Source organism: Ictalurus punctatus, chromosome 2 (assembly GCF_001660625.3).
Source record: "Ictalurus punctatus breed USDA103 chromosome 2, Coco_2.0, whole genome shotgun sequence".
Lineage (NCBI taxonomy): Eukaryota > Metazoa > Chordata > Actinopteri > Siluriformes > Ictaluridae > Ictalurus > Ictalurus punctatus.
In genome coordinates, this window is record NC_030417.2 from 32,218,623 (window position 1) to 32,230,760 (window position 12,138).

The window sequence follows — 12,138 nt, forward strand, 5'->3', positions numbered from 1 at the left end:
TCCTGTGAACAGCTCTGAGGTGTGGATCTCTACAGTTCCTTCACATTTAGGCTCTTGGTTGCTTTTCTAACTAATGGATTGTTGTTGGATGGCCTCCTGTAGGCCATCCAGTCAGTCGCAGTCATGCCATATTGTTTCCATTTCTTAGTAATGGATTAAATGGTGCTCAACAGGATGTTCAAATTTCAGGCTTTTTTTTTTTATACCCAAACCATTATTGGTACTTTTCCAGAACTTTGTCCCAGAAATATTTCGACATGCCCTTGGCCTTCCTGATGTTGTTTGATTAGATATGATCTCTAACAAACTCTGGAGACTTCCAGAAACACATGTATTCTTTTTGAGATCATATAGTACTTTAATTGCGAAAAACAAAAAAAGAATGGAATACGTGGTCGATCAGGATTTAAGAGAACATATTACTTCTAGTTTATATAAAATATTACGTTTCTATTCAAAACGTGATTTCATTGCTTATACTAAGTTGAATTTAAATGAAACTAGATTGAACCAGTTATATTATGAAATCCTACAAGGAGACGTTGGCACTGATGGGAACTCTTAACTATAGTATTAAATGAGCACAATTAAAATGTGCAAGAGAATAGTGCAGTAGTAATGATACTGTTGCAGGACATCAGTAAAATAGGTTTGATCTTCAGCTCAGGTGAGAGTGTGGAGTTTAATTTGATTCAGCTTTAAAAATACATGATGAAATCATATTGGATATATGAAAGCGAATTGTGTCAATGTAACTCAATTCACTCACGTAGAACCAATGTATGTGTTTGAGTGGAGTAAATTCAATGAGTTTTTAAATTACACATTTTTTTCAGTGTACATTTAACTAATTATGTAGCTTCTGAACTCATTTAGGTTTCACAGCAATGTGGGTAAATACTTATACGATCACAATTTTTAATTTTTTTTATTTTTTATGGTTAAATCATTTATCAAAATATATTATATTGCCTAATATGTATAGATTCATGGCATTTATTCCCAAATCAGTTCCAGGTTTTAGCACAACAAAGCCACTGCATACCCCAAAATATATATTACTGGTGAATATCACTACTGTGATCTAAAATCTGCTCAAAGGAAAGAGGCACAAGAGTTGGCATACAAGATATTAGAGCAAGTTTATATCACATTAAGAATGAGAAATTCAATCCTTTGAGCTGAAACTTCAAATTGGCAGAGTAATGGCTGTAGGCTACTCACCAAAATGCTGTAAGTTTGAGTTCAGTTCAACACTGCCAAGCTTCCAATGTTACGCCCTTGAATAAGACCATTAAGCCACTCTTTGATCCTGTGCACTGACCTTACTAACAAGCTTGGATCTATGAAGGAAAAATGAAATTGACTATATTGTACTTGTATTCATGACGATAAAGGTTTTCTTCTTTTTCTACCCAGTTAAAAGCAATAAAAATGTGTTTCTCATATTGTCCATGGTGATATCTTTAGGATTTGTCTTTGGAGGCTAAAGTATGTTCTCAGAACCTGAGTTAAAATGTGTGCAGTTATTATTTTTATACTATCAGAAAATCTTACATAAAAATTGCAGGTATTATTGGTGACAAAATACACTATATTAGGTAACTAAATGTTTTGCTGGCAGCTGTGAAAAATCAAATCAGAGAACTTGTACAACTTGCTTTGAACAGCTTTATTCTCAGAATACACTAGCAACAACAACAACAAAAAACATGTATCTGTAACCAAGTCATCTTCTATTATGATTGAGCTCTATTTGTATTGTGCGAATGAACACTTAAGGATTTGACTTTGAATGGCAGAAAATTGATTGGCTTGGGGTGTCTGGTAGAAACATTGGCCTTGTTTTGTTTTTTTTATAACTGGATCTGTGAATAAACACCAACTACAGCATTTGCACTTGCACCTTGTCAGTTAAAAATGTGTAACAGGTATCAAGAATAATAAATCTGCACATTTCTCATGCTTGATGGAACTGAGAAAACCTTCACAGATAGTGTCTGAGCTGAAATGTCATTCTTCTAGCATGAAACCCGTGCAAAATACCGAGCTACTGAAAAAAATGTTCTGACTAAAGCTGTCAGAATGTATTTTAGCATCCAAATATAGTGTGAGAGTTATTTCAACATGCGTTATGTTTTATATGTATGCTGTTTTACTGCATGAGAAGATAATGTATGTCACAGCTGTGCTCCTGATCCAATTAACCAGGTCATTGATTGGTTTGTGCTCCTTCACTTCCTCTTCAGTTTCAGCTAAGGGAGTATTTTTGTTTGCTTGTTTGTTTGTTTAAAGAGTTTTTCACTTGAGTAATGAGTCCACTCTGATTGGTCAGGAGGTGTCGATTAATTTTAAGAAGCTCTGTCAGTAGTTGTAGCTTCAAGACAAATCACAGGTTTATATTAAAGTTTCTGTGAAAGGAAGTTTTATTTAGAATTTAGGCTCCAGTGTCAGCACTCAAGAGTTGATCATTTTATGTTTTCTCATATAGGAGAGTCTTTATACTTCCTGGTTTCTTGGTAACATGGCAAGCAGAATAAATTTTTTATTTTTTTTTGTCTTATTAACTTAAAGAGAGAGAAAATGAGAGAGGCTGGTGAGGGAACAACCGTTTATAGCTTCTACAACACAAGTTACAACAAGAACTGACTTCTCTGACACAGTCCACCACATTACGCATAACTATAAATGGATAAAACGTATGCTGTGTTGTTCTTGAGGGTGTGCTGTTAATGGAAAACTTTGGGGTGCTGACAGTAAGTCTGCTTTGCATCAGGCAGCATCATGCCACCCGGTTATTGATTATTTTTCTATAAAAGCATGCCCTGAGGTGTTTGATTCCTTATTTAATCACACCCTACAATCTTTTTAAATGTTTTTCTCCAACCAGCTGCTTTTTGTTTTCCCTGGAGTCTATCTACTCTTTATATATATATATATATATATATATATATATATATATATATATATATATATATATATATATATATATAATTTATTTATTTATTTATTTATTTGTTTGTTTGTTTATTTATTTATTAAAAGGAACTGTATTTGCTATAAATTCTTTGATAATATATTGTTAGGAAGTTTTTGAACGAGAATTTCGGGCTTTCTGATTATAGAAACCTTTTTTTACAGGTTTGGTACTCTTTATACCCCTTTGTGCTTATTCTATTTCTCAAGTCATGTAAGCACTAAAATTGTTTTGCCAATCCCATGAGCTGTCCAAACACAAAAAAGCACTTTCACACATGCTAAGGTTGATGCCCTCTCAAGGATTATGGTAAGGCAACAGCAATGACAATGGGCCCAGTGCGATCTAGCCATCTCCTAAAGTGACATGGTGCTAATGCAATGCTGGATTAAGTGTGACCCCAGATGAGAGAATGGAAGCAAAGATTGAAAAGCTTGTAAAGATAGTAGCATGGGCTGAGTTTTAACTTTTTTAAATGGTAGTAATATGATGAAGTGTGTAAGTTAGCTTGGCTTCATTTAGGATATTGGATTGGTGCAACCACGTCAGGCCTGAATGACTAACATGTAAGCATGGTAAAATTAATTGTCAGAAGAATAAACATTGTTAGAAAATGTCAGGAAGGTAGGACATGTACGCTTCCAAATTCAAGTCATGCAAAATTCCAATTTTGTTGGATTTGACATGACGAAAGTCATGTTTACTACAAGTATACCCGTGTCTCATAATAATCAGAGAGAAGTACATTTTAGGTGTACGTATACTTACTGTTTACATTTGATATACTTGCATTTCCAAATAAATATGGAGAGGTCGGGACTACTGTAAAGTATGCCCTTCTTACAGTTTATAAAAGAATGGTGTGAAAAGTACAGGAAAACATCTTGTGAGCAGAGGGTTTGCAGCATGAAACACAGACACTGGACAACTGTCCAGTTGGGGTGAGTCTATACCCATGATAGCCTTTGATTCCTGTTCTTGGCTGATGGGAGTGGAACCCAATGTGGTATTTTTGCTTTCGTAACCCATCCACTGCAAGCTTCAATGTTTTGTGCATGCTGAGATGTTTTTCTGCTCACCACTGTTGTAAAGAGTGGTCATTTGAGTTACTTTATCCTTCCTGGCATTTCTAACCAATCTGGTCATTTTATTCTGACCTCTCTTACCAACACGGCGTTTCCACAGACTTTCACTCACACAATGTTTTTTGTTTTTTGTATCTTTTTGTGTAAACTCTAGAGACTGTTTTGTGTGAAAATCCCATGAGATCAGCAATTTGCCAATGTCCATGCCACAATTAAAGTCACTGAGATCACACTTTTTCTTTATTCTGATGTTTGATGAGCATATGAACTGAAGTTCTTGACCTGTGTGATTTTTTTTTATTATTTTGTTTTGCATTGTGCTGCTGCCACATAATTGACTGATTAGATAAATGCATAAATGTGCAGGTGTAAAGGTGTTCCTAATAAAGTGAACAGTGAGTGTATAACAATGTCTACAGGAGCGTGTCTACCTTGCTTGGTGTGGCTTTAACAGCTCACTGTCCATTACCTCAACAACTTAGATCATTGAGATCACGAGTTAATATAGACCATTCAAGTACCACACTAAATACCACACTAAGTACCACACTAAGTACCACACTAAGTACCTGTGCTTTTGTTCCCAGGAAACTTAGAGAGTGCAACAACACATCCACAGTCTTCCTCTCTTTCAGTATGTCATGTTTAATACTGACAGCCTCATGTGTTTATTGTCCCTTTAATTCTCTATTGCTTCATTCGACAGTGGCATGTGTTTAAGTTCTGTTATTTCACACAGCAAGATTCTGCTAGTGTTAGAGTGACTCAGACACATGTTTAATCTTTGCCTTAGGCAGCTGTCTGTAAGATGAAAGGACATACAGAGTATTTAAGATAATTGATGCAGGACATCTCTTTCACTGATAAGTGTCATTTCCATCACTCACTCTTTGAGGCCTGCTGGCATAAAAGAGTGTTTTTCTCAAGCAAGAATTTGCACATGACACTATGATATTGATCAAAGGCATATTTAAGTTAGCATATTCCCATTAAGAGCCTAGAAGATCTAAATTGTCCTAGTGTGACTCATACTGTGGCTGTATCTGTATATGTATATATCGGTTTACTGCTTTAAATATCTGTATATTCCATGTACTCTATATAAAACAGTGCAGTAATCCACACAAATTATATGATTTGATTTACACACACCCAGGAGCATGAATAGGATACAAATGTTTTTCCCAAAGCTACAGGATTTTCATGAATACCAAATTTCTTGCGTAAACGCCCGTACTAATAATTTACGAATAAATCTGTTTGCATTCAGCTTGATAAACAAGGCCCAATGAATGTACATGTTAATGTTTTTAAAATGTATTAATACATTTTTGTAGACCCAAGCTAAGATATGCTGCCCAACACACAGCGTATGGTTTGTGTGGATTTATTTTGTGAATTTTAGACCAGTTTGTATAGTGATATGGTAGAAATAGGGTTTTCTACTTGAGGTTAGTAAGGACACCTACAGCTGATCAAGTGGGAAAAACTGCTTTGCACAAGTGATGTCATTGTTTTTCTATGGAGATGGCTGTACTGCCTTGGCTACAGGCAACACATCCTTAGGCGTTGAATTTGATGCCTTGGCTTTGCGTGAAAAAGTGCAACCAATAAGATGAGCAAACACTATATGGCCAAAGGTTTGTGTACACCTAACCATCACAACAACATGTGGTTCTATGCCAAACTGTTGCCACAACATTAGAAGCACACAAGAATGTCTAGAATGTCTGTTGTATGGTGTAGCATTACAATTTCCATTCAATGGAATTAAGAGGCCAAAACCTGGTCCAGCATGAAAATGCCTTTATGCACAAAGCCAACTCCATGAATACATAGTGTGCCAATGATGGAGTGAAAGAACTCAAGTGGCCTGCACGGAGCCCTGACTTCAACCCCACTGACCACCTTTGGGATGATTTGGAATGCAGACTGCACTCCAGGCCTCTTCACCGAACATCAGTACCTGATTTCACTAATGCTCTTGTAGATGAATGGGTAAATCCCCACAGCCACACTCCAAAATCTAGTGGAAACCCTTCCCAGAAGCGTGGAGGCTGTTAGAGCAGCAAAGAGGGGACCAACTCCATATTAATACCCATGGTTTTCATAATGCATATTCAACAAGCACATCTAGGTGTGATGGTATGTAAAAATGTTCACATTCTTTTGGCCATATAGTGTACTGTATGTGTTGTAGCATCCTTAAACATGACACCGAAAAAAAAAGCAGAATGGTTAAATGCTAGTCATGTCAAAGTAGCCCGTAGTTTGTTGAATCTTTAAATATTTTTGTCTATGATTAAATTGACCTTTATTGACCTTTAACAGAGGTCCACACAATTAAACAATAGCTTTCTGGACTGAAGGCACTGTCATGCCACATACACTCCAAAAACACCAGCAGGGTCCACCTCAGGGATCTGCTTTTGCAAGAGCCACAGGAAACAGGTGACGTATTTGTGCAGCAGGAGTTCACAGCATAGGGGCACATGGAGGGGGTGCTGGCCCCTGTGTCTCCCACATGCACATACAGACCTGCTCATTACGTGATCGGCATATGCTCCCTCGGATCCAAGAATGTCATTTGTGTAGGACCACAGGGCAGATGATAAGTGAGCTCATTTTCCAGTACACAAAGCATGTGCCCGCAAAGAAATTTGAGAGTTTCAAAACACTATGGCTCAAAAAAATTGTGAACTTTTCAAAACACTGGGAGACACCTTTTGCATAAAATCCAGCTGGCCAAATAATCAGAGGTTGCTTACAATCGTCATGCATTTTCTGTGGAAAAATAAAAAACTTACAATAAACTAGTTGCATAAGTGTGCACACCCCTAAACTAATACATTGCTGAAACACCATTTGATTTTATTACACCACTCAGTATTTTTGGCTAAGAGTTTATCAGCATGGCACATCTTGGCTTAACAATATTTTCTTACACTTTCTTGCAAAAATATTATAGATCCGTCAGTTTATAAGGGCATCTCTTGTGCACACCCTGCTTCAGGCTTCACCCCCCAGATTTTTAGTTGGATTCAGGTCTGGGCTCTGGCTAGGTCATTCAAAATCATTGATTTTCTTTTAGTTAAGCTGTTCCTTTGTTGATTTGGATGTATGCTTTGTTATCAAGGGGTTACTTGTAGCACATTATTATAGTTATATGAGGCATTATTAGAGTTAATAAAAATGCTTAGGAATCGTTACCAATTTACCATGAAATATAAGTTATTCTGAATGAATTTGGGCTTCATTGAAAGAGTTGTCATTTGATCATTATGTAAAGCATTTTTATTTTAAAAGTATTGAAAACAAGTTTTTCTTTTGCACATTTCCAATTTATCACCTGCATTATGCACATAGAACTGAAGAAGCTACAGTGCATTTACCTAGCTACAGTGGATATAAAAAGTCTACACAACCCTGTTAAAATGGCAGATTGTTGTTATGTAAAAAAGAAAAAAGAAAAAAGAAACCATGATGAATCAAATATAACATTAGACTTAATTATACTAGCTGTCATCTACTTTCTTTTGTTACAAGACCAAATCATATGGCTTAATTTTATAACTGATAGGATAGAGGGCTCAGATGATACCAATTGGTTAAAAGAAGTTAGCGAGGCAAAGGGTGGAAATATATATATTGAGAATATGTTAAGATTATCTTAGCCTGTTGGACTTTTTAAAGACTTTTTAAATGTCTACTTTATTTTGTTCTAAGGGTATGCAAGTTTTGCACTTGACTTTATGACTCTATTGGCTAACACTGCATAGTTAAAACTGGAAATGATTCAAAAAAAAATTTTTTATTGTTGTCATTCTTTAGAAAAAGAGCAAGCTGCACTACCACATTGCAGTGATTATAAACTACCTTGGCCACTGCATCTCTCTCGGAGCCCTGCTGGTTGCCTTCATTCTCTTTATGAGGCTGAGGTGAGTTAAAACCTTGATCATGTTTTGCCTGAACTCTGGTCCTAACTCTGGTTGTAATACAGTGTATCTAATTTGTTTTTGCATGAAACGTCATGCTAATTCACGCATTGCCCACAAGGTTAGCAGATTTCAATGAGATGTTCACATTGTAGATGTTCAAATATAAATCATTACCTCTGAACATATGTATTACAAGTATCAGCATGGGGATTAGAACTCCACTTCACTGCTGGAGATCTAAGGGCTTGAATTTCATTACACATTAATTACTCAAGCGTAAAAAGGTGGATAAAAAATAATGAAATCAAGACTGTTATTGTACAAGATATCCAGAGCAAGCAAAGCAGAATGGGTGACAAGATTTGGCAGTACTGTTCTGTGTGTTTGTCAAAACTTTGGCTCTGCAGAAATCTCACCCAAACTCTGCAATGCTTTTAGTTTATAATGGCACTCAGGCTCTCTACATAAAGGAATGTAACTCAAAGCCATTCTCTGTATCTTTTTGATACATGCTCCAAATATCCATGTCTGTCTTTTGTTTTTTGTTTTTTAAGTTAAATATAACACTGGAAAACACTGGGGGGGAGGAGAGACCTCTGAGGTAGAAATTTAAGCACTGTGTGTGTGTGTGAATTCTGACTCTGACAGTTCCTCAATCTCAGCGACGTCACACGAGTTCATAATTGGCCTCAACTAGAGATGTGTGTGCAACTGTTTTTTAGTTTGTATTTTTGTTTGTAGCTGCCCGTGATATTTTCTAACATACTGAATTGGTCCTATTTTCCAAAATATAAACAAAAAAAATAGTAGTCTAATTTAAACCACTGTGACCCTGACTAGGCAGTTGGTAAGGATGAGTGAATGAATGTTATAAATGCATTACAAATCTCCACATGTTCATGATGATGTTTTCTCCACAAGCTTCATACTGTATATAACTGCCGACTCCTAAAAGAAAAAACTCTCCACTTTTGCGACCTGCAGGATCCCAGCCTCAACTAAATGCCCTGTGATCCTTTCTAGCAATATTTCTGTGATCCAATCTAGCTCATATTTGTATATGTATCTGTTTAGAACACGTTTCTTCACTCATATTGAATTTGTATTGTTACATCCCTACTACAAACAAAGAACTGGCTAGCAATGCTTCCTTCCAGCACAACAGTTGAATTTCAACATGCTTGTATGGACCAAGCAACGGATAATCACTGCCATAATGACTGCCATGACATTAGCAGCAAAACATGGCTCCACGTTTGAACTTTTTGGGTTGCCTCCCAGTACTTAAATTATCAGCATGAGGAAGGCCAGTAAAGGACTCCTCTTTGTCAAGATCTCAACAGCAATGTCAGAAAATTCCAGGAACAAAGTGCACTTTGGTGAACATCGCATTGGTCACACATTACTACTCTTTGCAGCCTTAAGTACAAAAAGTACACAATTGCTATGTCTTTATTTAGTATTAATACTTCCAAATAAGTACAGTTTCCTCTCCAGCAGTACATGTTATGCTGCATTGACGTCATATGGGAATAACTATAATTCCCATCTTCTAACTTCAACCTACTAATTTCAAGTCTAAATATTGAGAGCGTTTTGAATTCCTTCCAAACCCAGAAGTGAGGAAACAACATTAATGTCCCATGAATCCAAGTAGAATTTGTTGTTGTTGTTGTTGTTTATATTTCACTTTATATTTACAAATTATGAACTTCACTTCTATTAAGGATGTGCTAACACGTAACAAGAACACTCATTCTATTCGTCCAGTAACAAATGGTTTCCACCAATTTATCATCCTAAAACAAATGGTGTAGGGCTAATGTTCAGCAGGGCTCATGTTCAGCTCTTGCTTAGCTTGGGTCAACACCCCAAATAAAAGTCGTTCAATAAGAGCATCTATGCATGTCTGCATGATTGCCGATTGAGTTCTGACGTGAAAAAAAACCCCACAACTTTGCGTTCTCTAGGTCATTTTATCTCCGGATTAGTTCCACTTGATTAATCTGGGCAAGAAATCCCATCTCATTTTGTGTAGGATGATTAACCTCTGCATCTTCCAGCTGATCTCCCAAAGCCAGGGCATCATGATGGAACTGAATTGGCAAGACAGAGATCATAAACATACACTCAGTGCAGTTCTGGTCTTGTCTTGTTGTCTTGATGCAATGTAATAAAATAATCATGCTTCCACATATAAACCTCCATCATATATCCATTTCTGGCCTTAAAGAATATACAGAGGAAGGCAGAACTTTTAACTAGGCTTGTTAGTGATTCATAGTGGTTCCCATCTGGACATAGTTGTCTGGTTTTCCACAAGGCTCTGATCCCTTTTGAGATATGGAGCCTGTTAAAGAGTTCAGGAAGCTGGTACAGATGTTGAGAGGCATGTGGTGAAGAGGCACATGTTACTTTTTAAAAATATTGTCTTATAATAATCTTTTACTAGGATACACAAACAAATGATGCCATGTTTTTAAGTACATAAAATTTAGCGAATAGATGAATCACATCCACCATCATATACAGTATATACATTAGCTACAAATGCAAAGCTGTTATATTATTTATTTCCTGAATGTATTTCTATTTAAATTTTAGCAAAAAATGTGTTTGTTGGTTGTTTATTAGTTTCTTACAACAAATTTTATCATCTATCTATCTATCTATCTATCTATCTATCTATCTATCTATCTATCTAGCATATAAGACTTAGAAACACAGGCTTATATCAAATAAACCATGTATATTGCACATTATGTTATGTATATGCATGTATTTGTCAAATGTACTTACATTTTTAATTATCATACTTAAATCATAAGATCAAATTTTTTTTACCAGAATTATTTATTTGTTTGTTGGTATTGTTTATTTGTTGCAACAAAGAATATTTATTTATTTATATATTTATTGTCATATGATTTAATCATTTTTTTTTATGTATTTCATTTTAATTTATTTCTTAAAAGTATATACATAACATATGGCACATGTAAACGGTCAGGGATTTTGCAGAAACTGTGGATGCAAGTGCAGATTTTATTGTATAAAGTACAGTACAAACAACCAAAACGGTGAAAACAAGAACCATAAACGTAAACAATACATACAAGGCAGACTATGAGTGAGGCTATGGCACAAACAACGACACATGCACATGACGACAACAACAACAAAAGCTTGACAATGACATTATGTTACTCATGATAGAGTTCAAGTTTTCTGTACTGACCAAATGTAATTATACTGAAAGTAAGTGTAATTGTATTCACTTCCTCATACACCTACTGGCTGATTATAAAAGGCCTGCAGCAACTATTGGCCAAATTCCTGCCTCTCAACCATTAGCCTACTCTCAGTGAATGTGCGAAGGTGAAGCGCTGTTGCGTACGGCATCAAACAGTTGCTTGACAATAGCCGAAACAATGCCTATGGCCATGTAAGGTCATGTATCACATTGCTTCGTATTACATGGTCATTCAAATTTGTAAATGATATCAGAAGGCACACACGTGGCATGTAATATTTTATATTATTCCATGGACATTCAAAAGAATGTAGGAAAAAATATAAAACATGGGCAGAGTGACATTTATTTTATTTATATATATTTATGTGATGCTAATAGTTTTTCCTTTTCAGTGTTTTAAAGTTTGCATTCATAGTAACACTACTTTGAACTGCGCAAAATGAAATAAAAAAATAATGTAATCAAATTGCAATTTTAAAGTAGTAATTAGTAATCTGTTGTGGGTTACTTTTTTTGAGTAACTTACCCAACACTAGACATAACACAGTACAGTGCATCCGGAAAGTATTCACAGCGCTTCACTTTTTCCACATTTTGTTGTTACAGCCTTATTCCAAAATGGATTAAATTCATTATTTTCCTCAAAATTCTACAAACAATACCCCATAATGATAACGTGAAAGAAGTTTGTTTGAAATCTTTGCAAATTTGTTAAAAATAATAAACAAAAAAAGCACATGTCCATAAGTATTCACAGCCTTTGCCATGACAGTCAAAATTGAGCTCAGGTGCATCCTGTTTCCACTGGATCATCCTTGAGATGTTTCTACAACTTGATTGGAGTCCACCTGTGGTAAATTCAAGTGATTGGACATGATTTGG

At 35.8% G+C, this 12,138-nt stretch overlaps 1 protein-coding gene across 1 annotated transcript in view; it reads left to right on the plus strand.

The window, feature by feature from the left end:
* crhr1 (corticotropin releasing hormone receptor 1) overlaps positions 1–12,138 on the plus strand; it is a 171,865-nt gene that overhangs the window by 88,977 nt on the left and 70,750 nt on the right. Inside the window, exon 6 of the mRNA XM_017462266.3 lies at positions 7,894–8,000. Within this exon, the coding sequence (XP_017317755.1) occupies positions 7,894–8,000 (107 nt within the window). The remainder of the gene's footprint in view (positions 1–7,893; positions 8,001–12,138) is intronic.